The sequence below is a fragment of the Pelmatolapia mariae genome, linkage group LG4 (assembly GCF_036321145.2).
Source record: "Pelmatolapia mariae isolate MD_Pm_ZW linkage group LG4, Pm_UMD_F_2, whole genome shotgun sequence".
Taxonomy (NCBI): domain Eukaryota; kingdom Metazoa; phylum Chordata; class Actinopteri; order Cichliformes; family Cichlidae; genus Pelmatolapia; species Pelmatolapia mariae.
The window spans coordinates 24,828,345-24,856,217 of NC_086230.1; the positions used below are offsets into that span (position 1 = coordinate 24,828,345).

At 38.6% G+C, this 27,873-nt stretch overlaps 5 protein-coding genes across 5 annotated transcripts; 3 read left to right on the plus strand and 2 right to left on the minus strand.

Annotated features, from left to right (window-relative positions):
• Positions 1-598: 598 nt before the first annotated feature.
• LOC134626770 (hemicentin-1-like) lies at positions 599-6,582 on the minus strand. Its single transcript, XM_063472697.1, has 14 exons — positions 6,449-6,582; positions 6,077-6,331; positions 5,368-5,727; positions 4,973-5,224; positions 4,603-4,857; positions 4,090-4,434; positions 3,675-3,929; positions 3,296-3,550; positions 2,960-3,016; positions 2,564-2,818; positions 2,163-2,417; positions 1,488-1,832; positions 1,094-1,345; positions 599-934 (listed from the first exon to the last, which is right to left on the minus strand). Exons 1-14 carry the CDS (start codon positions 6,570-6,572, stop codon positions 765-767), a joined length of 3,435 nt encoding a protein of 1,144 aa, XP_063328767.1. The 5' UTR covers positions 6,573-6,582; the 3' UTR covers positions 599-764.
• A 2,947-nt stretch (positions 6,583-9,529) lies between these two features.
• Positions 9,530-14,174, minus strand: angptl6 (angiopoietin-like 6). Its single transcript, XM_063470721.1, has 7 exons — positions 14,026-14,174; positions 13,031-13,510; positions 12,811-12,948; positions 12,514-12,721; positions 10,981-11,174; positions 9,878-10,148; positions 9,530-9,785 (listed from the first exon to the last, which is right to left on the minus strand). The coding sequence occupies exons 2-7, from the start codon at positions 13,493-13,495 to the stop codon at positions 9,601-9,603; spliced, it is 1,461 nt and encodes a 486-aa protein (XP_063326791.1). The 5' UTR covers positions 13,496-13,510; positions 14,026-14,174; the 3' UTR covers positions 9,530-9,600.
• Positions 14,175-15,884: 1,710 nt separating this feature from the next.
• On the plus strand, positions 15,885-19,865 carry ppan (peter pan homolog). The gene is made up of 12 exons (XM_063470722.1): positions 15,885-16,081; positions 16,379-16,549; positions 16,652-16,753; positions 17,032-17,082; positions 17,285-17,455; positions 17,674-17,750; positions 18,076-18,183; positions 18,310-18,433; positions 18,512-18,590; positions 18,796-18,925; positions 19,018-19,175; positions 19,252-19,865. Exons 1-12 carry the CDS (start codon positions 16,067-16,069, stop codon positions 19,638-19,640), a joined length of 1,575 nt encoding a protein of 524 aa, XP_063326792.1. The 5' UTR covers positions 15,885-16,066; the 3' UTR covers positions 19,641-19,865.
• Positions 19,866-20,797: 932 nt separating this feature from the next.
• On the plus strand, positions 20,798-22,491 carry p2ry11 (purinergic receptor P2Y11). The gene is made up of 2 exons (XM_063470723.1): positions 20,798-20,896; positions 21,095-22,491. Exon 2 carries the CDS (start codon positions 21,139-21,141, stop codon positions 22,054-22,056), a length of 918 nt encoding a protein of 305 aa, XP_063326793.1. The 5' UTR covers positions 20,798-20,896; positions 21,095-21,138; the 3' UTR covers positions 22,057-22,491.
• A 1,154-nt stretch (positions 22,492-23,645) lies between these two features.
• eif3g (eukaryotic translation initiation factor 3, subunit G) lies at positions 23,646-27,622 on the plus strand. Its single transcript, XM_063470724.1, has 10 exons — positions 23,646-23,731; positions 23,814-23,860; positions 24,433-24,521; positions 25,677-25,736; positions 25,834-25,938; positions 26,055-26,250; positions 26,363-26,473; positions 26,875-27,011; positions 27,327-27,433; positions 27,519-27,622. Exons 1-10 carry the CDS (start codon positions 23,709-23,711, stop codon positions 27,532-27,534), a joined length of 891 nt encoding a protein of 296 aa, XP_063326794.1. The 5' UTR covers positions 23,646-23,708; the 3' UTR covers positions 27,535-27,622.
• Positions 27,623-27,873: the final 251 nt, after the last annotated feature.

Here is a 27,873-nt window from a genome sequence, read left to right on the forward strand (position 1 = left end):
CACAGCCTGTCTACAGAGGAAGCTCATTTTGTCTGTCTGCAGTCCTGACCTCAATCTCATTGAACATTTGGGAGATCAGCTTGGACATCCTGTTTGTGCCAGAGTGAGCAGCACAACCACTGACTTGCAACTTGCAACAAATGCTGTTTGATGAATGGGATAACATCCCATAGCAGTGTGTGAAAAGCTGGTGACCAGGATAAGGAAGCGGTGCCGGGCTCTTGTCTCTATGTATGTTTTTTTCCAACAGTGTAAGATTTATTGCAAAAAAACATTAATAATTTTTTTGTTATAACAAACTCAAATTTTCTTACATTATGTGTTAAGTTTCTAAGTTTTATTCTCCGCTGCCTGAGAAATCTCTGAACCCTTACATGCGATTTCAGATTTAACAGCTATTGGTCAATGTGAAACTGCCTCTGTAGTCAGACTTTGCTTGTGATAACTTATTATTTTTTTTAAATATCTTTTGATTACTTGTTTTTTTAAGTAAGGAAAACACATGACATTTAATTTTTTTTAAATATTTATTTAATTAATAGAAAATTAATAGAAGTAACAGAAAATAAAACTTTTTTTAAAAGCCCATCAGCATGGATCCATTGTTGAAGTGGGTGGGCCCACATTTCCAGGAATGTGAAGCTAGGAATTTTTCATACAAGGGTATGAAATGGGTGTAGAACGTCTTTTTTAATGAAAGGAAAATAATTAGGTAGCACATAAAATTAAGTTTTTGCTTCAATTTACAGAAAGCAGCAGATATCTTATTTGTTTCCATTAGTTTGTGTCAAAGGGATATCTTTGTCAGAAACAAAACTATAATGTCCATGTTTTTTCCACTGATTGCGACAGTAGAACACAATGAAGATGGAGATGATGACTGCTATAAATGGCAAAGCCCAAATGACTGTAAAAGTGATTTTATTGGTTTTACCTGTAAGATAAAAAAAAAAAATAAAACCAAAGTTGACTTCTCAAAACTTCATAAAATACATTGATCAATTTAAACATCAGTTAACACTTCTCTTTAGTCAACAGTGTCCTCTAAATGTCCCACAGCAATATTAGGCTTGAAATAAACAAAGACGTGTACCTCTTGGTTCAACATGAACATTGATCGTCTTGGTTACGCTTCCCAGATAATTGGCAGCTGTGCAGGTGCAGGTTTTAGTGCGATTTACTCGAGTAATATTGAGACTGTTTGTGTTCGCCAACATATTCTCCCCATCACAAGTCCACTTATAGACACAAGGAGGGTTTCCCTCAGCTTCACAGCTCAAGGTGATATTAGAACCTTCAAGTAGATAGTCATGAGTACTATCTTTTGTGTTTACCTCTGGAGCATCTGAAGAGACAAAAAGATGTTTGTTATTCATTTAAATAATTACATGTTGCATGCCTTATTTTCGCATTGTTAAATTCAGTTTAGAAATGAAAAAATCCAAGAAATATTCCGTTTTTGTGTAAACAGCAGGATGATTACTCACAGTGGGCTGAAACATTGTGTGTTTGAGAAATAGCAGGAAGTTTTGGTCCATGTGGTCCAAAGTCCAGCTTGGCCTCACATCTGAATGCAACGACTTTTTCTTCTCTGCTGATGTCGACTCTCAGAACAGACGACTCATTTACTGGTGTTTTGGTTGTGTCATTGAAGGACTGTGTCTTGATGATTTTATTGTTTTTATACCAAGTAATAGTGAGATACTGAACAGGAGCAACATTGATGATGTCACATTGCAGTTTGTATTGTGTCTTGGTGTACTTCTTGTCCTCTTTGTGCTTCAACATCGGACCATGATTCAATTCAGAGATTGACACAGTCTCTGGGGTTTCTGCATACGAAGCAAAGTAAAAAATACATTTAGAACATATGACAAATGGATGTGCTTGTTAACATCAATATGAGAAGAATGAATGCATAAATGCATTGATATTAAAAGGTTGGGTTTTTCTTGCCACTCTTCACAGTTCTACATGAAAGTACAACATTTGGATCAGAGCTACAGGAGGTTACTCGACAACATCGTCTTCAAAGTGGCAGTTTCAGCAAACTGAAATTATTCCTTTGTTATACAAAAATAAATAAATAAAAATATTTTACATCATAGCCTGTTTCATCTTAATTTCTAGAACAATAATGCAGTCTTGACACATGTACTTACTATAAACAATGATGACTGGACTCACAGAACACTGAAAATCGTCATTTAGAGTGATGCTGCAGAAAGGACTTGGAGTCCACCATTTCAGGTTTTTAACCATCCAAGTGACATCAGAACCAGGTTTAAATTCTTTGTCTCCAGCAGGAGTCATCCAGGCCATTTCAGCAACATCTGTGGCTGATGTGCTGCATTTGATTGAAACTGGATCTTCAAATCTCACAACAATTTCAGACGGTGCCAGAGTTAGAGGACAACCTGCCATTCACAATATCTTCAGTTAGATATGATTTGTTGTCAAATCAAAAATAAGCCAACTGTATCCTCTAATAACACCAAGAACATTAGAGATCAAATAAATTTAAGAAACAAATAAAAACTAAATAATAATAAAAGATGTGTACCTCTTGGTGTGACATGAACATTAATTGTTTTAGATATGTTTCCCAGATAATTGGTAGCTGTGCAGGTGCAGGTTTTATTGCGATCAACTCGAGTAATATTGAGACTGTTTGTGTTCTCCAGCATATTTTCCCCATCACAAGTCCAGTTAAAGACTGGAGGAGGGTTTCCTTCAACTTCACAGCTCAAGGTGATATCAGCACCCCCATGTGGAAAAATGTCTTCAGTGCTACTTTTAAGAATTAGCTCAGGAGCATCTGAAGAAACAAACACAGGTCTGTTATTGACTGGAATCGTTATATGGTGCATACCTACACTGGTTTTGACATTGTTTAATCTGAGTTACAATTTGAAAAAAATCAAAGAAATACTTTGTAAACAGCAGCACTTTTACTCACAGTGGGCTGAAACATTGTGTGTTTGAGAAATGGCAGGAAATTTTGGTCCGTGTGGTCCTAAAAGAAACAATATTTCACTCCTATAGACAACTTAGAAACCTGAAATCATTCAAAACTGATGTCTTTGCATAGTCTGTGGGTCCAAACAAACACAGAGAGAAATTGAAAACTCTGCATAGAAGAGTCCCAGCCAGCTGGTGGATTGAATAACAGGACCTTCTTGCTGAAAGTTAAATTATTGTCTTACTAATTAATAATTCATTTATTTATTTATTTATTTTAATTGTGTTTTCGTGCACTGCATGATATTGTAACACAGTTTTCAAATGTACTTACTATGAACAGTGATGACTGGACTCACAGCACACTGGGATCCATCAACCAAAGTAGCATAGCAGAAAGGACTTGGAGTCCACTCTTCTAGTTTATCAACACTCCAAGTGACAACAGGAGATGGTTCAAATCCTGTTCCTCCAAATGGAGCCTCCCAGCCCATTCCTTCAACATCTGTGGCTGATGTGCTGCAGTTGATTGAAACTGGATCTCCAAATCTCACCACAGTTTCAGAAGGTGTCAGTGTTAGTGGGCAACCTGCCATTCACAAGCAAATATATTTAGAGTTAGAATTAATTTGGAGTAAAATTTAAAAGACGCCATCACTATCGTCTAAATGAGCTACAAAAATATTAGATGTATAATAAACAACGATGAATACCTCTTGTTTTCACATGAACATTGATTGTGTGGGTTATGTTTCCCAGATAATTGGTAGCTGTGCAGGTGCAGGTTTTATTGTGATTGACTCGAGTGATATTGAGACTGTTTGTGTTCTCCAACATATTTTCCCCATCACAAGTCCAGTTATACACAGGAGGAGGGTTTCCAACAGCTTCACAGCTCAAGGTGATATTAGTGCCCTCAAGTAGAAAAATGTCTTGAGTACTATTCTTTGTGTTTTTTTCCGGAGCATCTGAAGAAGAAAAAAGAAAACAGGGGGGGTTTTTTTCAGTTTCATATTTACACAATAAATATGTAAACTGAGAATTATTCTAAGACAAAAAGCAAACAAACGAACAAAACACAATGAAATGATCTTCTGTTCGTGTGTAAACAGCAGGATGTTTACTCACAGTGGGCTGAAACTATGTGTGTTTGAGAACTGACAGGAGGTTTTGGTCCATGTGGTCCAAAGTCCAGCTCAGCTTCACATCTGAACTCAGCTACATCCTCTTTTCTGCTGATGTCGACACTCAGAATTGAGGACTCATTTACTGGAGTTTTGGTTGTGTCATTGAAAAATTGGGTGTGGATCCTTTCATTGCTTTTGTACCAGCTAACAGTGAGATATTGAACAGGAGCAACATTTATGATGTCACACTGCAGTTTGTGTTGTGTATGTGGGTACTTTTTGTATGCTGTCCCCCCCACCGTTTGAGCATTATCCAATTCAGTGACTGACACCTTTTCTGGAGCTTCTGTAAATAAAGCAAAGCAAAAAAGAAAACGAAAAAATATTTCAGAAAATATAACATAAGTATATTTATGACTTTGTAAAATCAATCTGAAAGAATGCGTACATCCAACTTTGACATCATGCCCTGCATTTTCTGAATCTCTAATACAAGCTATACAATTGTACTTACTATAAACGGTGATGACTGGACTCACAGAACACTGAAAATCGTCATTTAGAGTGATGTGGCATGATGGTTTTGATGCCCAGTATTGAAATTTCTCAATCATCCAAGTGGCTTCAGTATGACTTTCAAATCTTGTGTGTCCACCAGGAACCATCCAGACCATTCCTTCAACATCTGTGGCTGATGTGCTGCAGTTGATTGAAACTGGATCTCCAAATCTCACAACAATTTCAGAAGGTGCCAGAGTTAGAGGACAACCTGCCATTCACAAGCAAATATATTTAGAGTTAGAATTAATTTAGTGTAAAACAAGTGAATAGTGTTCACTAAATAATGGAAGAAGATTAGATGTAAGGTAAACAAGAATGTATACCTCTTGGTTCAACATGAAGATGGATTGTCTTAGTTATGTTTCCCAGGTAATTGGTAGCTGTGCAGGTGCAGGTTTTATTGTGATTGATTCGAGTGATATTCAGACTGTTTGTGTTCTCCAACATGTTTTCCCCATCACAAGTCCAGTTATACACAGGAGGAGGGTTGCCCTCAGCTTCACAGCTCAATGTGATGTTAGTGCCCTCAAGTGGTGAGATGTCAACAGCACAACTTGTGTTGATCTCAGGAGCATCTGGAGAGACAAACAGTTTTTCTTATCATTTTCACATTTACATAATAGAAAGTTGTAATGAATAGAACTTTTGTTTAATCTAGCCTAAAAAATACAATTAAATAATCTTCTGTTTGTGTGTTAACCTAAGCATTTTTACTCACAGTGGGCTGAAACTCTGTGTGTTTGAGAAATGGCAGGAGGTTTTAGTCCATGTGGTCCAAAGTCCAGCTGAGCTTCACATCTGAACTCAATGGCTTTTTCTTTTCTGCTGATGTCGATTCTCAGAATAGAGGACTCATTTACTGGTTTTTTAGTTGTTTTGTCATTGAAAGACTCTGTCTGAATGGTTTTATTATTTTTGTACCATCTCACAGTCAGGTGTTGAACAGGAGCAACATTTATGATGTCACACCGTAACCAGTACTGCGTTCTCGTGTTTTTATTGTAAGGCACTATGTGTACATGTTCCTCCATCATTTGACTTTGATTCAGTGGATATATTGACACAATGTTTGGTGTTTCTGTGAATAGAGCAAAGAAAAATCAATTTTAAAAATCCATTCATCCATCCATCTGTTTTCTTCTGCTTTAAATTGAGTCTTCTGTGGGCATAAACCAAGGGCAGCTGTTATTAGGGAAGCACTAGAGTCCACACTGGGCTGGTCACCAATATGTCACAGTGGTATCACATAGAAAGAGATAATCTTTCACTCCTATGGACAACTTAGAATCACGTCCATGCAGCCTCCACCATCATATCTGAGCATTTACAGTGGCGCTTTCAGGAAGAGAAATCTTTGCTTTATTATATAAAAACAGTCAGTTCATGCTGTTTATAATACACTAACAAAGTTGTACACATGTACTTACTGTAAACAGTGATGACTGGTCTCACAGCACACTGTAATCCATCAACCAAAGTAGCATAGCAGAAAGGACTTGGAGTCCACTCTTCTAGTTTATCAACCCTCCAAGTGACAACAGGAGGACGCTCAAATCCTGTACCTCCAAATGGAGCCTCCCAGCCCATTCCTTCAACATATCTGGCTGATGTGCTGCAGTTGATTGAAACTGGATCTCCAAATTTCACAACAGTTTCAGAAGGGTTCACTGTTAGGGGGCAACCTGCCATTCACAAGCAAATATATTCAGAGTTAGAGATGATTTGGTGTAAAATAAGACATAAGTCAGCAGTTTCATCTAAATCATCCACAATTTTAGATGTGAAGTAAGAATGTATACCTCTTGGTTCAACATGAAGATGGATTGTCTTAGTTATGTTTCCCAGATAATTGGTAGCTGTGCAGGTGCAGGTTTTATTGCCATTTACTCGAGGTATATTGAGACTGTTTGTGTTCTCCAACATGTTTTTCCCATCACAAATCCAGTTATACACAGGAAGAGGGTTTCCAACAGCTTCACAGCTCAAGGTGATATTAGTGCCCTCAAGTGCATAAGTATCATCAGTACTATTTTGTGTCTTTAGCTCCGGAGCGTCTGAAATGATAAACAGTTTTTTATCAGTTCTCACATTTACACAATTGAAAGCTGAACAGAAAAGAACTTTTGTTTAATCTTTAGTTTAAAAAAAATTAAACTTCTGTTTGTGTGTAAACAGCAGGATATTTACTCACAGTGGGCTGAAACGCTGTGTGTTTGGGAAATGGCAGGAAGTTTTGGTCTGTGTAGTCCAAAGTCCAGCTGAGCTTCACATCTGAACTCAACTACATTTTCATCTCTGCTGATGTTGACTTTCAGAATCAAGGACTCATTTACTGGAGTTTTGGTTGTTGTGTCATTGAAAGATTCTGTCTGGATTTTTTCACTATTTTTGTACCAGCTAACAGTGAGGTACTGAACAGGAGCAACATTGATGATATCACACTGCAGTCTGTACTGTGTTTCTTCTCCCATCACATTCACAAGCTGTACAGAATGAACAACTTCTGGATTCTCTGGCAAACAAAATTAAGCAAAGTTAGTTAATTATGTCAACATTTATTTATTTTCTTAGCATTGTACTGTATTCAATTACAATTAAACTTACTGAATAAAATAACTTTGAGTTCCTTGCTGCATTCATAAGACTCATTTAACTTCATTTTGCACTCGGCTGTCACATTCCAGTCTGACACTGGCACTGATTGGGAGATAAACATTTCTTCATCTTCGATGTCACCGCTTTCATTCCCAACTCTCCAGTATAGTCCATAATGATCGCCCAGTCTGGTGGTACAGTTTACACTTACAGGAATTCCTCCATATTCTGCAATAATCTCACGTGGATCCGTCTTGAACTCTGTTGTGCATATGCTGTCAGCATCTATGAATAGACAAGAATAATGTTTTGATTTTTATTAGCCCTATAGACTGTATACCCCTTGAACTGAAGCTGGAGGTGTGCATTTTTGTCATATCTTGACTGTTCAGAGGCAAAACTATGTCTTTGTTCAACAAATTATGGGCCCAACTGTACATTTAAGAAAAAGACACACCCAAAAAGAGAGCAACATGGGGAACCAAACGAGCCTACCAGTTGCTGTGTTGTTATTAAGACAGAACAGAACAGGTGCTAACTCTGATTAAAGCTGCTAAAAAGCTGCTTTGTCTTTATTTATAAATTTATTCAAAAGCTGTCTGTTATTTAAAAACTGTTAATCTAATAAACTCAAAACATCATAAATAAATGCAGTCCTGTGAAAATGAAAATTCCTACAGGATTCTGTGCAGTAATGTTGAAAAACAAAGTGCATCCTCACTACTCCTATAGGGTTTCAGAGGGTATGCTAGGCTGTACTAATGAAATGCACTATTAATTGATCATCCTCTCAGGCGTGGACATCCACGCATGACTCTAGATTTTCTACTTTTTTTTGTTTATTATATTATTACCATATATTTTCTGATTAGTTTGCTCTTTATTCTTCTCATTTAGATTATCCTATTCTAGTTTTAGTTCATTTCCAGTGGTTGTTTCCCTATATTCCTTTGTTCTCTGTGTCAAGTCAGCTTTTCTGTTCCCATGATGTTCCCGTATTCGCTTACTTCCTGTTTTATTTTGTTAGTCCCTCATCTGGCATTCACTGTGTTTTGTTTTACTTCCCTTGTCTTTTCTCCTGTGATTAGTGAGCTTGTCTTTCCCTAGTGTTTCCCATTGTTCCAATGACCTTATATGTATTTATAGCCTTTGTCTCCCCTCAGTTATTCATCCTGTTCTACTGTTTATCCACCTGTGTGGTTTGTTGGAGTCTGTTTTCTGTCAGTCTTGTGAATTTACTGCCTCAGGTCAAAGTAAAAGTTAGTTTTCAGTTTGTTTAAACCTTCTCAAAATCTGCACCTGGGTCCAAATTCTATGTAAATCCTGACCGTCAGACCCTACAATGATCAAAACAACACACAACAAAACGACAGTCTACAACAATTAGTACAAGGTTTGATTTAAAAGCTACTGAACCATGTAACCAAACATAAATATGTTTTTCACAAGTCCACATAGAATCATGAAAACTTAAAAGGGAAGTATTTCATGAAACATGATCTTATAAACATTATTAGTTTTAGCTTTTGCAGTTACCATCACTAATAACATTTCAGTTTCACTGATCACACCAGCAAGACACTAAAAGTTAACCTAATTTTTATTCCTAACAATTTAATGAAATAGTTTTTCCCATACACACAGAGTTCTTGCAGAGCATCATTATTACTCACTGCACAGTGAAAAGAGGAGGATGAGAATGCTCAGCATCCTGACAGGCAGCATGCTTGCACAGCATGCAGGAGGAATGAGGTGAATGGAGCAGTGTTTCAGGAGCGTCCAGAGATTATCCAGCTTCAGGACCTGGGTTAAATGAACATCAGCTCGATGCAGATCCTACTTATGATGACCGACTAAAAGTTTCACAGGCAGAAAAAAAAAACTAGAGAGGAAATTTAACGCCCTTGTGTACAGGAAACTCTGTGAAGCCCAAAATACAAAACCACAATTGCAGCCAGCCCTTTGTGGAGTAACGGTAGCTTATAGGTTCTCCTCCTCCCATATTTTATGTAATTTTTTACTGTAGTCTTTCACAAAGTGTTTTTTTGTTTCTCCCACCTGTTTTTTGTCCAAATGGGAGTGAAAAATTATGTGATTTAAAAAAAAAATTATTAAGCAATACAAATTCTGTCAGGAAATTGCATGACCGAGAGCAGATTTCTCAAGTTAGTCAATATTAGTCATCATCCTGTTAATCATAGTTCATGCACATGTCACAGACTAGGTTAATTTTAAAATATCATTTTTATTAAACGCAGAGTCACAAATAGAGTTTGTTTGTTTTATTCTCTCTGCACATATGTGAAGATCATCCACATCATGTCTTTCCTTTCCACATGTCCATAAGATAACCTTGTTATTTGGGTTTGATCATCATGGAAACCCGTTTAAGGGAGTACGATCCTCCATGGAACTCTGCCCAGTAAACGCCATCCTGGTACCGGCTTCGATAGTGTCCACCACGATACCACACACCATTCAGATTGGAGTGGGCACACATGTGATACCACCAGCCTCCCTTCTGATAATGAGCACAGTTACCTGATGACACAGCAGAAGAAAATGAAGATGTTAAAAGGGAAATGTCACTATACAACAGATAGCAATCAGGTAGGACCAGGGGAAGAGCAGACCGCCATAGCTGTCTTTGTCTCGATCCAAAGTGGTAAAGGCCTTGTTGCTGTGCCAGGAGAGGGAGTCCCCTGCATTGCCGTGATACAGTCCCAACCGCAGTCGATACCAGTCACTCTCTGGTTCCACATAGAAGCTGTCATACTCAGCAAACACCTGCCGGCCACGCCAGTCTTCCAGGGCCACCCGCAACTTATACTGAGCCTGTTTGGTCAACCAGTATAGGTTTTCCAGACCAAGCCAGTATTCTCCATCTAGGTTCCCAAAGCCTTGCTGTAAAACATGAGTAGCCGGGTTTAATCACTCTAAGTTGCATGAATTCATCATGGCAACATTTAGACAGTAGATCTCCAGAGTAAGCAATGTCTAGTAGACTTATTAGCTCTTAAGAGCATACGTGCACACCTCCAGGATCTGTTTTAATCAAGTTTGTGGTATGTTTTCACTTATTACTTTTCATCTATTGATAATATCAAGCCCTTTCTCCTTATTAATACTAATTAGCGTTGCACTGTTGCCTCACAATCAAGACGGGCCTGGGTTCAATCGCCTTTCTATGTGGAGTTTGCATGTTCTCTGGGCACTCCAGCTTCCACCCAGAGTCCAAGACATGCAGTCAGTGAGGTTAGGTTAACTGATTTAAAATTGTCCACAGATGTGAATGTGTGTGAATGGTTGTCTGTCTCTCATCCTATGACATCTGAGATAGGCTCCAGCTCCCCCGCAACCCTGAATTGGATAAGCGCATCCAGTTTGGAAGAGTTTCATCACTGCTCACTCACTTATTATAAAGCTGGTATTTACTCACTAATTTATTAGACGAATGTAAAGATGCAAAGTTCTTCTCTTTTAAGCCTGAGAGACAGTGAGACTTCATTTATTTCAAAATGATCCCAGACATTTTATCTAGAATTTTTCATTTTGACTTTAAAGTTTTGCAGCTGTTACTGATTTTAATTTGATGATATTCTTTATGTGCATTTTTTAAAAGAACATAGGTTTTAAGTGATTTTTAAGTGGAAGTAAATTTGTATTTGTAACACTCTTAGGTTCATGATGAAATACTTGATTGTGTTTAGTTAAATTGCTAGTTTCAAACTTATACCTTATACTGTTCCCAGTCTCTAAAGAAGTTGATTGACCCATCTTGTCTCCTCTGGATGACCGTCCACCCTCCCTGAGCTTGACTCTGCTCACACCAGGCCTGCAGGAGTCGGTTGGAATTCTGCGGCCGGAGCAAATAGATCCCACTGATAGTTTCACCTGATTCCAGCACATGCTGACAGTCCTGCCATGGCCCTGAGTGAAGGGACAAGCAAGTGACTAATAAAAGCAACATGCAAATATAGTGATGTAATATTACAACATATAACATTTTTTTAGTATTAAGTAAGAACATGGAAGATATCTTCAAAGGTCTTTTGTGGCTTTAAAAAAATATAGGACACTGGAAAACACAACAGGAAGCTTCTAACAGAGGGTTTTGAAATTCAGTTTGGACATTAGGAAGATCACAGATCTTATTGTTTCTCTCCCAGTACATGTTCGGTATCTCATGCCACACTGGTAAGATAGACATAGGAATGTGCACAAACAACAATGTATACAAAGAGGAGAGACTCCCACACCAAGTGATAAGCCCTAATGGTCTGTCATGACTTGAACTCCCTTTCTTTCTCATTACACATCGGAGGAAGTGTTGAGTCACACAGATGTTTCATCCTTTTGGGTTCTGCAGTTCATATTCTCTGGTTTGTAATTGCAAGTTCAAAAGGGAAGTGTTATAAAAAGTTCAAAAACTGTTCTGTGCATGTCTTCATTAGAAAGTGTTTTGTGCTGTGACAAGAGCTGCTGTTTTCAGAAGCTGAGGTTCCCAGAGCGATAGGACAGTTAATACCAGGTCACTGACTCCAACAGCCACTGGTGCTTATCTAAGCAGTTAAATAAATCTGACAGGAGATAGACATATATATAAACACCAAATAACTCTAATCAGGTACTACTATAAACCATGTTTTCAACTCCATCTTTGAAGAAGCAGATATATTGTTCAAAATGTACATAAAACAATAGAAAGATTTGTCAAGATGCATAAAGTAAGTACTTTCTACGATGACAGAGCGCTCAACCATCAAGCTTCATTAATACAGTCACACACACACACATTCACTACTGCATGACACACAGGAAGGTTCACATCCTTTCTGGGCCTAGCTAATTTCAGTGAAAACAGAAATTATGTTTGATATGGGTGTTGCACCCTCGACACAGAAGAAGAGAGGGACCATCTGGTTTGTTATCAGTGCATGGTTAAAAGACCACTATCTGTCATAGCATGGATGACTTGCATATCTGTGGAGGCACAATTAATGCTGGGAAAACCTTTTTTAGACCTACAGCAGTTGGTCTCATCAATTCCCAAATACAGCGTTGTTAACTCAAGGAGAGATGTGATGTGGGGTAAACGTGACCCTGTCACAACATAAACATTTTTCCCACATTTGATGTGTTTTCTTTGAACTATATTCAGTAGAATTCATGTTTAATATTGTGTTTAAGTGAAGAATTACTCCAAGTTTTATTTACATCTAACACAGCATTCAAACTTTTTTGGAAACAAGCTTGCATATTGACCTACCTGGAGTTTTCGTGACAGGGAAGCTAAAGAAGGAAGGGTCTGTAGGACTGCTGGTGGTAGTGGGGGGATGGAAAGGACCTCCCCCTGTTTGAGCTTGCTCTAATGGAAGAGCACTTTGGTCCCGTTGAACATCATTGGTCATTTGGCTGTTTTCAGAACTGTAATTCGGATGCACATTTGACTGACTTTTGGGTGGTTCAGTAACGACCTGTTCAGACAAAAAAAAAAAATCCTGAGTCCTTTTTCATAAATCTTTTATAAAGAGGCAGATGTACAACTGGGGTTTTTTGCCCCTACCTTAGAGGACTGGGCAGAGTCCCTGCACTGGCATTTCTTCTCCAAACGGGCAATAAACTGGTTGTGTGAACTCATCATAGAGGTGAGGGCTCCATATTTCTTCTCCAGCTCCCTGTAATCACTGGACACCTGCAGTGCCTGAGATTTCCAACCATTCACAGCATAAGGATAAATATGACAATGGTGAGTATAACATCTAGTTCCGCTGCTCTAGACTCACCTGTGCTGTCGCATTTAGCAGAAGGTTCTCCACCTTTTGCTGCTCCAAGGTCTGATCTTTCTTGTTTATAACTTCATGTAACAGCTGAGCATAGAGCTGGGTGATGCGAGAATTCATACTGCTGCTCTCTTTGCGCAAGGCCCTTACTTCAATGGCAAGGGCCCCTTCCTGCTCCAGTTGGCTTCTTAGCTTCTCTAGTAGTTCCTGCTGTCGTTTGAGCTCTGCCCATAAGGCTGACACTTCTGAATGGTTGGTAGGAGCAGGCTGCGTGTTCAGACATAGCGCCCCAGTCAATTTCTGCTGAGGCACTATGAAGGTGTAAGAGCACCGGCCTGTTTTTGTTTCTGAAGAACGTGATGAACCTTTGTTGTCAACCTGGGCTCCCTCCTTCTGTCCGCCAACTTCTGGCATGTTCACACAAAGTGTAAGCAAAAGAGGCAGAACTACTGTCAGTGCCTTCTCCATGAATCTGTAACAATCCTGAGGACACACAAAAAGCAATAGTTTCTCATCAGGTAATTAGCACTTTAATACACAGACATACACTTTGCATATTAGTAAAATAGTATCTGGTGAATCTTGACTTTTCACCAGATGTTTCCTTACAAAGAAAGAGTACGCGCATTTCCTTGAGTTTAGCAGGTCAATACAGAAGGGACAAAGGTCAACACAAACCAGTCAGAATCAACTCTTCTCTATCTCAGGGTCAACAGTACAGTAAGCTCCACACCCAGATACAACAGCCATGGTCAACACCATAACCAAGGCAAACAGACCAACACAGATGTACAGCTCTTCCACAAAACAGCAACATGAGACCCATCACATTGTGTTATGTAGCTTTCTCAGTTGCTGTGGGTAAGAATAAGATGATAAAAAACATGCACCATAATGATTTAACTATGTGAAGATTAATGTAGTCATAATCAGTGCAAGTGTATTCAAGTGTACCTGAAAGTAGATATAATTAAACACTGTGACCATGCATAACTTACTGTGCCAGATGGTTAGACAGCTTTTGGTGTTTTTGTTGCGCTCCAGCAGCTCCCAGGACAAAAACGCGGAAAATTAGAAATCAAATGTTAAGACATAAACAGTGATATTTAAAAAAAATCTTCCTCTAAATCAAAATAAATGTTAATGCTGTTAATGATCTTAATAAAATGTTGAACTAAAGCTGATGGCAGAAAACAAAAAGACTGATAACTACACAACTGCTGCTTTGTCTCTAGAGTTTCTGTCTGGGGCTCTCCAAAAGAAAGAGACAACTAATTACAAACTGATGCCTCCCAGAACTGGTTGTTTAGCAGGGTGCAGGAATCTAGGGTGTCTCCTCCCTCTGTCATTAACCCACGACCCTGCTGTCAACTCTATCCTGCTGTAGCACCTTATCAGTGTGGCATGATTATTTTTGAAATACATTGCCTCTTTTTTCTGATGCACATTTGGCTTGTTTTCTGTGGCCTAATTTTATGAAAGCATAAAAAAGACCACTGCAGCATTAGGGCCTTAAATTGGGACTCATATTCTCTAGTGTGACTTCAACAAACAGACAATGCTGGGAATACAGTGAAGTGATAGTAATGATACCAGTCTAGGAAAAGAATGTTGGCCCTTTATGCCACAAAGACTAGAATAAAGGCTGCACCTGCACTTCAGCCTTCTTTGTGGCTGCAGTGGCGCTTCAAAAACGGTTGTATCCTGTATGTAAAGGTTGCGTCCTGTATGTAACCATGCTCATTCAGTGAGTCTGTTTTGTTGCCAAGACGGTGACTCTCAAATTAAAAGTGGATTAGTCTGCTGCTTTAAATGCCATTACAGCTCTTTATATTGCTGCAGGTGCTTGTTCGGGAAATTCTGGGTTCCATCACATTCTGTGAAAAGTAAAGCTTCACACTCATCAGCTCTTTTTTTTAAAAATATATATATATATATTGGTCCTCCAGCATCACTCAGTCTAGTGGGTTAATTGCAGCAGATTATGCACTTTGTTATAATAATAATAAGTTGTGATGGTCTGAGTTGCCTTTTACATGACAGCAGTGGCTCTGAAATAGTTCTTTGCTACTGCATCAGCTTTATGGGAAAATCAGCAATACTGAAAAACAGTAAAGATACTCACAGTCACACAGTGCTGAGGTCAAAGTGTGAACAGAAACCACACCTAAAAAGCTGTCTCTATTTCTGCTTTCAGAACAGCTTACAGTATTGCACTGGGTCACACCCAAGCTCTGATCACACTTTTTTTTTCATTTTGGTTTTCTCTATACTGCCAAAACAAATAAACACTTTTTTTCTTATGTCAGAGAGACAAAGACTTTACACTCTCGTTAACGTCATGATGCTACATTTATTGGTTTCCTATCAAAAATTGTATAATTAAACTGTTGAACTTCAAATAAGCCAATGTTTGCCTATAGAATGAATATAATGAATACAGTTGTTTTCTTTGTGTGTGTGTGTGTGTTTGAGTTTGAGGCCTTGCAAATTGCCAGATGCAAATTACCATTATCTTGGATGTCCTTGGAAGCAAAATATAAAGAAATGAGGAGTGGCTCAAGACTTTTTCATAATACTGTGTTCTTGTTTATTGAGTATAGTGAATTGAACTTAATTAGAATATGTTACTTGTGTTACTTTGTTACTTTAATTTTCTTTTATTATTATTCCAAAATTCATAGAAAGGTAGGGGGTCGATTACCATCTTTCAAAGAGATGCAGCCGTCTCAGCTGTCTACGGCCATCCAGCGGTTACTATAATGAACTGCAATTGGAAAAAAACAAAGTAGCGTACACCGGCTAGGAACTATCGAAGACACGAGAAATACGGACTTATTAGCCTGTGACACACACTAGAAAAGCAGAGTAGAGCCATGTGGGTGGCGTCACGTTAACTTCAGTTTGGACTAACTGTTGGTTAATATCGTCAAAAAATGAGCTTGATCGTTCTTGGTAGCTTAAGTATAGTATAGCGATAGTTTTAGTGAGTGTGTTTTTGTTCCCATTACATTCTTGCGCTCTGTTTCGAGCTGAATTATGGGGAAATCAAAGGTAAGTACCGGCCTGTGCTAAAAGATTAGCCGATGTGGATTGAAATGCTGCTATTAAAGAGGCTATTTAATCATTGTTAGTTTGCGAAAAACCAAACTGTTACTTTTATTAAATGGAAACCCTGTTGGCGAGTTGTAGTTAGCGATGAGTATGAAAATGTGTGTAGTTTGTAAAGCTCGTTGTGCCGTGAGACCCTTTCACGTTAGCCTTCTTTTCACCAAACTTAAAGCTAAACGTGAGACCAGCAACAGTCAGAAATTGACCCCTTTACTAATATGTGTTTATCGCCCTCAACAGACCCGGAATCAGAAGAAAGACCGATTACAGGCCAACCATGAGGCTGAGGAGACTTACTCGTCTGTGCCCCACACTTTGGTGTTTCACCGGGGCCAGGTTGGAAAAAACGTGGGTCAGCTCATCATCGATATCCGGAAAGTCATGGAGCCCTACACCGCAGTCTCTCTCAAGGTCCCTTCTTTGAGTTCTTTAGGCAACTATTGTATTTATTCATATTTTATTTCTGCAGACTGTGCGTGAAATCGTTTTACTTTTTTACTAAAAAAAAAACAGGTTAGGAAGAAGAATGTGCTCAAAGACTTTGTTGCGATAGCAGGACCACTGGGAGTAACGCACTTCAACATCTTCAGCAAAACGCCCACCAGTATCAACATGGTAAGATGACCTTAGGGTATTGATTGACTGAGGCCTATAATTTACCTCTAAATGTGCTTGGTGTCAGAGCTAAAGTAGTTAAGTCATTTGAAAATATCGAAATATTAGATACAGACCTTTTTTAATTTTTACGTTTTATATTGTTTATATTAGCAAGCACCTGGCTTCCTGTCACATCAAGTTGAGAATCCTTATATTAGACTGTAAACAAATGCATTTGCAACTGTATGTCAAATCCGTGCCTCTGTTAATCAAATCAAAAATTCTTCTTCTTACAGAGAGTTGCTCGTCTTCCCAAAGGTCCCATGCTTCATTTCCAGGTCACCAAGGTAAATCATTTAAACTGTGCATACAAAATAAAACTAAATCAAATGAGTCATGGGGTCAGATGATGACTTTTTAAATTTTGATTAATACATGATGTTTTTCAAAGTAAACGCACTGATGTGCCCAAACTACCAAAGTTGCGATTTCTTTCTTGATTGTTCTTTTCCGTACTTTTGCAAAGTTGTTGTTTTTTTTGTTTTTCAGTACTGTCTTATCAAAGATGTCATTTCATCTCTGAAGAAGCACAGGATGCACGAGGAGCAGTTCAAGTATCATCCGCTGCTCATCCTCAATAACTTTGGACAAGATGGCATGCATATCAAACTCATGGCCACCATGTTCCAAAACATGTTTCCTTCCATAAATGTGCACAAGGTGTGTTTTACCACTAAAGCTACTGCAATAATTTTTCCTTGGGTGACTCGAGGTTTACAACCTCATTGATATGATGAAAGTATAGTCTTCTGAGTTTATGTGAAGATTTATCAAAAGTAAACGCTTTCTGATCTCTCTGTTGATCCATTCAGCTTTGTGATTGCCTAACCCTGACTGCCACTGAAGAGAAATGTTTCGTTCTGTTTCTTGTGTTTTAGATAAGCCTCAACACCATCAAGAGGTGTGTCCTGTTAAGCTACAATTCCGAGTCAGAGGAAATTGAATTTCGACATTAGTAAGTAAAAATTGGCTATTCTTTATCATTTTAAGTTGCTTGTAAACATCAGGTCACACCGCTTTGAATCTATACATCTGCACGCACATCACACATGATGTGCTGTTCAGGAATGTACATGAAACTAGTTCCAGTTACGTAAACCTACATTCAACAACAATCCTGTGAAATTTGGGCTCAGATGATGACAGACCTTGACTTGACTGTTCAGTGATCTATGTCCAAAGTAAACGCACTGATGAGCCCCGACAGGATAAAAACATTTGGTTTTTTTGTACTCTGTTTACACATTGAAATTGACCAATATGTTGTTCCCACCCTGCAGCAGCCTGAAGGTTGTCCCTGTGGGAGTGAGCCGTGGAGTCAAGAAGCTGATGCAGGAGAGGTTCCCCAATATGAACAAGTTTGAGGATATCAGTGAGCTGCTTATGAAGTAAGGTTCTTTTGAAGGTACAATTGCTGTAGCCTCCAGGATAAAAAGGGGCTCGGATTTGTAGCCGTTGTCGAATTGGTGAGCTGGAGTTTTGTCTAATGAAATGTTCTTTGTAACCATTCTCAGGGGGGCAAACCTCTCAGAAAGTGAAGCTGAGCAAGATGAGGAGCACAACGTTACCGAACTTCCACAGGTCTACTCTGGAAGAGGCAACATGGCGTCCCAGCAGAGTGCCGTCCGCTTAACCGAAGTGCGTACGCACACAAAGTTGACTTTTTTCCTAAATAGTGTTTGAGTGGTGCTGAAAATTGCATTGTGCTGTTCTCAGATTGGTCCTCGCATGACTCTGCGGTTAATGAAGATTCAAGAAGGGATGGGCGAGGGGAACGTCATATATCACTCCATGAGTAAGCGCATCCTTTTCCTAATTTATTCCTTAGCATATGCAGGGGTGTACATGATGAAAAAAAACGGTATGAATTCTATGATTTCTCTCTAAAAAAAAAAAAGTAAACGCTTACTGATACACCCTGAACTTGCAGAATTTTATTTATCGTTTAGGAGCTGGCAAAAACTGTTCTTAACCAGGAATTATTTGTACAATCCTTGTAGTCTCCAAGACGGAAGAAGAAATACAGGAGATCCTGAAGAGGAAGGAGGCAAAGATAAAAGAGAAGGAGGAACGCCGGAAAAAGCAGGAGCAGAACATCGCTCAGAAGACAGAGAAAAAAGAAGAGCACCGGTAATTTGGCTTTCAAATGTTTTGACCTTTGTTTTGTATCCACTTTTTTCATGCGGTTTATGACAAACGGTGTCTCCACTTGATTTTCAAAGGAAAAAGAGCCTGGAAGGCATTAAGAAGAAACGTGCCGAAGCTGAAGAGGACAGTGAGGTGGAGGACCCAGGGGCTCAGGACGGTCAGGAAGCTGATGCAGAGTCTGATGATGAGGCCGAGTACTACAGACAGGCCGTAGGAGAGGAGCCAGAAGAAGGTGACTGTAGCTAATTTACTTAACACTCTTAGTTCACTGGGGTCTTTTTAAGTATTAACAGATGTTTTCCATGTAGGCATGTTTCCGAGTGGAAAGAAGAAGAGGAGGAGTTCAGAAAAATCTCAAGGACCTGCCAAGAAGAGGAAGTTGTCCCCTGGTCAATCTTTTAAAGACAGAGGTTCCAAATCACCAGGAGGACAGCATAGAAACCAAACAGGGAAAAAACAACAGAAAGAAGGATGGAAGAAATCCAGGGATGGGGAAAAATCATTTGGGAAGAAAATGAAGCCAACAGGAAAGGCTTTTGGAGCAAAGAGAGCTGGAGAGCAGGATAAATTTGGTGGGAAAAAGAAGAGAAATGGGGACAGACCATTCAAGTCTAAAAGTCAGAAAGGCAAGATGGGCTTTAATAAGAGTGCAGGAGGAAGAAAGCAAGGCTTCAAACAGAGGAAGGGAAAAGGCTGACCTTCAGTACTTCCCTTTAAACTGGACTTGGAAAAATTTTCTGTTTCCAACAGGAAACGTGGAAAAGTTGTTATTTAACTGGTGAATGCTTTATCTGCAAGCGATGCCTGTGAGAGTTTCCTGTTAGCATTTATATTTGTCACCAGAAAACCGACCTCTTTCTGTCACGCAAAGATCTTTGAATTTCAAACTGTATTTGTGCTGTAAATAAATTGACTCCCAGTTTCTCTTTTTAATTGATCTTTTGTTTTTCAAGTAACTGCAAAGAGTTACAAAGCTGGAAGAAAGCAGTCAGCAACTCTTATTATCTCTCCCTGAGCTGCTGTCCTAGCATGTTGACATGGAAACACTGTTATAGATGAGGGAAAGCTAAATTAAAAATAACTGCATTACATGAGCACCTTTTGATACCAGTTTAAAATGAAGTGGAAATATTAAGATCTTTTTATTCACCTATTGTTTTGGACAATTTCTTGAAAGCAAAATATGTCAATCTTTCTGAAAATAAAGTATCTGAGAAAAAGGGCTTTAAGTATGATAAATGAAAAGATTCAAGTGTTTAAGGATCATAAAAATAAACTGACCTTTAACAGTCCTTTTTACTATATTTAATAACTGCTATGACACGTCTAAGCTTACATTTACAGTTCTGAACATTTGACATCGCAAAATATTGATGTGAAATTCAGAGTTGCATTGAGGATAAGAAAAAGGGAAGTAGTGTATTGACAATCATAGCCAAACAAGTACTAATAATCAAAGCAGCTCCTGCAGTGCATGTTGGCCCTGCACCTCAAAAGGACAATGTTGGCTAGTTTTTTTTAAAATTCCTGGTCAGCAATTGACTTTGTTTTTACTGTAAGTGATATGGAATAGATTACATTTGTTATTATGTATATATTTAAAAAAAAATGATCCTCCCAAAATTAGACTAATGGCAGATGAAGGGAAAGAATTTTAAAAAAGAACAAATATAGATGCAGATATGGATGGAAGCTTTGCTACAACATGACTAATCTGTCCCGTGACTATTACAGATGCTTGACGTTGGTGTCGCGCTTTTCCTTCTTCTAGTTGTGAAATAAAGACAAAGGGTATGAGGAAGTTGCTTCTATGCTCATGCGTGCGTTCTGCTTCTCGCTCACTTCTATCACTGACAGAGATAAGAATGGTACTTGAGAAGCGTTTCATATTTTTCCTACCTATCACACAGGAATTAACTTTCAAGTCATAACGCACTATTCGTCACCCTTTCGGTAAGAGAAAAAAAGAACTCATTACTAAATATAATCTCTGTTTTAGCTGTAACACTTTTGAACTTTTAGATAGTGAAAAGCAGTTTCTATAAATAGCTTCAATAACTTCCTTTTCTACAAAAATATAAATTTGTGCCAGAATAATTGTTGTTTTATTAGATAATGAAATTTAATGCATCAATATGCTTTGATTTGCAGGGCTTGGACAGTTCTAACAGTGTACCTAAAAGTAAATTAAAAGCATGCTGTCTAACTTCTCTAAATGTGAGAAGTTTCAAACAGGCGCCCTGCCTGTGGTGTATGGAGTTGAGTTTGTCGTGGCTCTGGCAGGAAATCTGTTCGCCCTGTGGCTGCTGGTAGTCAAAGAGAGAAGAAACTGGCACACCGGTGTTGTTCTGTCATGCAACTTGGCCATCAGCGACCTGCTGTACGTCCTCACCCTGCCTTTGTTGATCGTCTACTACTCAAAGGACAAGCACTGGATGTTCGGCGACGCTGTGTGCAAGCTGGAAAAGTTTCTTTTCACATGCAACTTATATGTGAGCATCTTCTTCATCATGGCGATAAGCGTGAATCGATGCGTGGCCCTCGCTTGTCCATTTTTCACCCGCTCCTATATAACGCCTGGCCACGCCAAGGTCACCAGTATAATCATATGGGTCATCGTTGGAGTCATTTCCAGTCCGGTGTTGAAATTTGCCTCTGTTTGCTCAGATGGGTCTAATAACAAAATTCAGTGCGTGTCCTTCTGCAACGAGACTGAACGCCCTCACTACGTTTACAAATTTTTCCTCTCTATGTTTGGGTGTCTGGTTCCCTTCCTGGTTACTTTCACTTCTTACTGTGTGGTGATTTGGGTAGTTTGGAAGAATGTCAACATAACCCCTCTTGAGAAACGCAAAGTCGCCCTGTTAGTCGCATCAGTGCTTGTGCTGTATGCCATTTCTTTCGTGCCTTATCATTTCTTTCAGATTTATCACTTGTATCTAAGATTGTTGCATCCGGACAACACTGTCTGTTGGATCTATGATATGTACCAAGTGTCAAAGGGACTAGCAACTGTGAACATGTGTATCCATCCGGTCCTTTACATGGCTGTGTTTGACAGTATGAGAGTAGCGTGCTGTGGAAAAAGCTCAGAAGACAACATCAGGGAGTGATGAGGTGTTGCTCTTGTTGTGGTTTTTGTGTACAGTCTAACCCATGCAATGCAATGCATATAGCAGTTGCCTGGTTTTCTTGTAGCTATCTTATTTCAAAGTGTTAATAGTCTGTATTATGACTTTTCAAACAGTTTCTGTATTAAAGACTTCTTCCTTTGTTGTGCATCTAAAACACTTTCATTATCTTTCTTTTGGTTAATTTCCTGTTGGCCTAGTTCAGCAATAAAAATTGATGCAGTTATTTCTTTACATTTTGTTTGCAAGGAGCCAGCCTTTCTTATATTTTTAAGTGCTCCTGAGCAATAGTTCTCTATGGTTTCTTCATACAGGTCTTTGTGTTTTTTCACAAATTCTCAGTCCAGTCCTTGCATCTGATCACATCACCTGAAAACATTTTGTTTTTGTGTTTGTTTGTTTGTTTAACCATTTTATACTGACATATGAATCATTCAAGCATTAAAAAAGTCCTCTGTTGCAAAGGATGAACCCGAGTTGTGTCTACAAATAACAGACAACATAGCAAAGAACCAATGTTTAAATGTATCTTTTAATTTTTGTTGCTAGCAGCTTGTCAGAAAAATATTTTAACTTATTCAAATTACTTTAGTTGAATCTATGAAAATTGCCAAAGATAAATAAAATATTTTTTGCATCAACAACATGATTCCTAACGGGATATTAGTCAAGTGCAGTGTGTCCTTCAAAAAATCTAAGGAAATTGAACAAGTGTAGAACAAAAGAAGAAGTGATGGGTCTGAAAAAATCAAGCTGTGTATGGCAAATGATCAGTCCTGACACAGGACCTGAGATATGCATCTGGCCCTTGAGCAGATCTGACATTTCTTTGATCTATGCATCTCAGAGTTTTTGGTTGTCTGCAGCAGAGACTGCACCCAATTAGACAAGAAACCAACTTCTTTTAAAATGCTTTACTACAATTGACAACATGTTAAATCAAGTCAACATGCCAGCATCTAAAGTTGACCGACCATCTTCTACAGACATCTACCACTTGAGTGAGACAGGCTGCAGTGGTGCAACCTCTGTCCAAAGGATTTGTAAAGGCGCAAATTCCAGAAATACATTATGTTCCTTGACTTGAATGCAGACCAACAGTGCTTTGCAAAATACAGCTAGGAATAAAGGTTTTCTAATGCCCCAAAATTTGCTCTTGAATGTGCTTCTTTTCCACTATCAAACATGTGAGGAAGGTTTGAAAGAATCCAGAATATTATTTAATTTTCACTAATCTAGTTTTGTGTAGTAGAAGCAGCTTTAAAAATGTAGTTGTTTGAATTGAAAAATAAAAATCGTTGTTATTGTTGCTCTTAAAAAACTTTTTAAATTAAATTTCATGTAAATTGCATGTTCGTGTCTTTGTTTGTTTGTTCGTTTTTTAAACCCCTAAGATCTCAGATATTGCTTTCTGTTAAAAACTTAATTTTACATTTGCGTAAAGTTTTCCAGATTATTATCAACCCCGATGTTTAATTTGGTTTGGTTTTAGACAAGGAGTTCTGCACTCTTATTTTGAAGCAAAAAAAAGGGATTACACTATACTTTTATTGTGAAGTTGGTGGGAAGTGCCTACAGTAGCGACGCTGGTCGACTCATACTGCTCCGGTCCTAAAGCGAAGCTAGCAGTGAGGATGCCGTCGATTGAATACGACGAGTAAGTTCTGTTTGTTTCATTTCATACTGTGAAGTCTTTATTGAGCTCAAAATAACGTTGCATTTTCGCATCTGTCTTTCAGCTCCAAGCCCAGCTGGGCTGATCAAGTTGAGGAGGAAGGAGATGAAGGTAAAGAGCCTATTATCAGCTTTAGCTAATGCTAACACATCTGCTGTAGTCCAGTGACTCAAGAAGGAGGCCGGCTAGGCGGTTTCCACTTCCACGTGGTTGTTAGGCGTAAACGTAGAGCTAAAAATGTGTTTACCTGAGACATTTGGGTTGTCTAATTATGCAAAAGCTGGAGTGATATATTTGTGTGACTGACATGGATGGACGATTTTTTGATGAAAAGAGTTACCGATATATGCTGAGGCCTGTAACAGTGACGTAAGCAGGGTCTCTCGGTACTAACATGAGTGCAGCTATCAGCTAGCAGGCTACGCTAGCAACACAGCTGTGTTAGAAGTAGGATTTCAGTGCCACAGGTAATTAAAAGTTAATAGGTGTGTTTTCGCAAATAAGAACACCTGAGTGTGAAATCCAATTCGGAACTGGATATTTGATCAAAATATGAGCCTTGATGGTGCTTTCATTGAGAGTTTGATTGAATACGAGGGAAACGAAGCTCTTCAGAAACGAGGCATGAAAAACAATCGTTTTTCTAGCAGTTTCAAGGACTAAACTGAATGTTTTCTTCACAGGCACACTGCCATCCCCCAAGGAGACCATCAAAGGAAATATTAAAACTGTCACGGAATATAAAATAGACGATGATGGAAAGAAGTACAAGGTAATAAAACGTTTATTATGTCGTTTTATAAGACTCATTATACGAAGTCTTATCTTGATTATATTTATATATTGAAAAGTGCATCTATCATTGCATTTGTAGACCAATAGAGTTATAAGAATGGATACAGTGATTGCATTACTTTTGTTAAGGTGATATAGATACTGTCTGTAGTGCTGTAGGACAAGTAGTCCATTTTCTCCCACTCATTGATCCGTTGCTAAGCATGGGTGTCTCCCATGTAGTAATTGCAGTCTAAAACAGGGCTCTGGAGGAGCATGAAAAAATGGCTGCACAAAAAAAGTGCAGGAAAAACGGTTGTTACTGATATAACTGCAGTTGTGTAACGGAGTGTGATAAGGTTTATCATCGATTGTGTAAGGTCATCAGGCTTTAGTCTGTGGTGTCTATGGTCAGCCCTGGGCTCCAGCTCTGAAACCCTGTGGCACATGATGGGTTGTACAATTTATTTTAAGCTTTAGAACTTCATAAGCTATGAGCAGTATATGTTAAAAAGAAATTGCAGGCACATTTAAAACATAGATACAGAGTAAAACCCATTCTTGTTTTCCATCTACTAGATTCTAAATTTACAAACTTCTCAATTAACATGTTATACAGCAAAGCTACAGATGTAGTCATTAATTGGTTTGTATGTCAGGTTATTTCATTCTTTGAAAAGTAATATTTCTTTTATTGATACCAGATGTCCTCTAGAGGTCATAGTTTCATCTGAAAGCTTTGAGTAAGACTGCATTTTTCAAGATTTGTATACATTTTATTAGAGGCGCATTAGTTCAGGGTGGCTGCGGTAAAGCAGGTCATCTACTAATTGGAAGGTTGGTTGTTCGGTTCCTTGCTGTTCCAGTCTGCATGCCAAACTATGCTTGGGCAAGACACTGAACCTGATGCTTTCATTGAAGTGTTAATGTTAGATAGAAAGCAAAGTAGAAAAAAATGCTTTTGTTAATTGGTGAATGAGACAAGTTTCATAAAGCCTGAATAGATTAGATGACTGCTAAATGAGAACCAGTCCTTTTAACATTCATAAATATTTGCACGTGCTGTATACAAAGAAACTTGTTTGTAATATTATTATTTAATATTAATATTGATTTATTTGTTGTTGATTTTGTTTGTTTGTTTGTCCTCTAGATTGTGCGAACCTTTAAGATTGAGACAAGGAAAGCCTCAAAAGCTGTTGCCAGAAGAAAGGTCTGTCTTTAAATTAAATAAAAGTAAACCTTTTTCCACTGTATCCATGAACAAAATAGTAAACTCGGTGTCCAATATTATCCTGGACTCATTTCAGAACTGGAAGAAATTTGGTAACTCCGAGTATGATGCACCAGGTCCTAATGTTGCCACCACTACCGTCAGCGATGATGTCTTCATGACTTTCATCTCCAGCAAAGAGGTGAGAGTCTTGTTTTTTTGTGTTGCTGCTTTTGTTTACTGTTCTAATAAAAAAAAAAAAAGTTAACTTTGGTGTAGCTTTGCCTTTTTACTTGATGTATCTTTTTCATTTTGTAGGACTTAAATGCCCAAGACCAGGATGAAGATCCGATGAACAAACTGAAAGGACAGAAGATCGTGTCTTGTCGTATTTGCAAAGGTGATCACTGGACTACACGCTGTCCGTACAAGGACACCCTGGGCCCAATGCAGAAGGAGCTGGCTGAACAGCTCGGACTTTCTACTGGAGACAAGGAGAAGCCTGCTGGTTCAGGTATCATGAACATACCATTCATATAGTCAAATCTTTGCTGTCAGATGTTCTGTTGCGGTTTGGTGTTCCTAAAGTTATCATGACTAATGTTGCATGCTTTTCCTTTCACCAGCGGAGCCAGAGCCTGCACAGCCTGCACAGAGCAAGACCGGGAAGTATGTTCCTCCGAGCCTGAGGGATGGAGGCACCAGAAGAGGGGAGTCCATGCAGCCTAACCGCAGAGGTTGGTGCACATTGTTATCTGCTTATACTATACACACCCATTATTCTTTGAGAATTTGCCATAGGCATTATAAAACATTATAAAACATGGATGTGAATACATTTTTTTTTACTTTTTTGCAAGTCTTGGTAATGCTATGTTTCAAAAAGGAAGATGAAATTGCATGCTCAATGGCTAATAAGTTGTCAGTCAAAAGACATTACACTGAGCTTGCAGTGTTACAGTCACACACAGCCTCCCAAATTGCGTCCAGTTTTTGCAACAGTGGAAATGCTAAACTTCAGGGCTAAAACAGGTCTTTAGAAACCAGTGGATGATGTAATGGTAGTGGTATTATTTTTGATAATTCCTGCACAGCCTCAAGTATTGTTCAACAGAAACACTATGTTTGTTTTTGACAGCTGATGACAATGCTACCATTCGTGTCACCAACCTGTCTGAGGACACCCGTGAAACAGACCTGCAGGAGCTCTTCAGACCATTTGGCTCAATCTCAAGGATCTATTTGGCCAAGGACAAGAACACGGGACAGTCGAAGGTCAGTTATAAAGCGAGCATTTGATTTAATAAAGTGTCAGCAACAATTTCTTAACAAACCTCTTTCCAAGACCGTGTAGCTGGTAAATTGACTGCAGTGTTTAGTTTTCTGTTATTAAGAAAATACACAAACATGTTGTCCGTCAAGTGTTCCAGTGAAAGTGAAAATTGAGTGGTTGGCTTATAATTGTCATTTTTGTATTATTTTTTTAAGTATCAGCTGCTGAGTTTGGGTGTGTTTTCTTCTCCTTTTTTAAACTGTTGACATTGAACTGAAACTGAGCATGGTTCAGTATTCTCATCCTGTTTCCAACAGGGATTTGCCTTTATCAGTTTCCACCGTCGGGAAGATGCAGCAAGAGCCATCGCGGGAGTGTCAGGATTTGGATATGATCATCTTATTCTCAATGTTGAATGGGCCAAGTAAGTTCAATCTGTCAGTTTTGTCAATGTACTTGTCATAATGTTGTGTAATCTTGTTGCTGACTAAATTTCACTCTCCTTGCAGACCGTCAAACAACTGAGGAATTCAGTGTAAATCCCAGGAAGATTCCATATTTTATTGTCATAGTAAAATATGGCTGTTACCGTAATAAAGAGAGTAACTGTAAATGTCTTTGTCATTATTTCTTTCCTTTAATGCATTTTCTGTCTAGGCTTTTATCCTGATTTAAACCTTCACGTCTTCGACATTTGACAAACACTACATACATTGATTTTCTTGATTTGGAGACGTAAATAGAAAAGAGGAAAGAAGTTCATCACAAAATCATAACTGGCAAAAGTGTTAGCTGGCTTTACAAGACCTAAACGACTAGACAGAGATAATTACCATCATGACACTTATTATCAACTTTATTTTT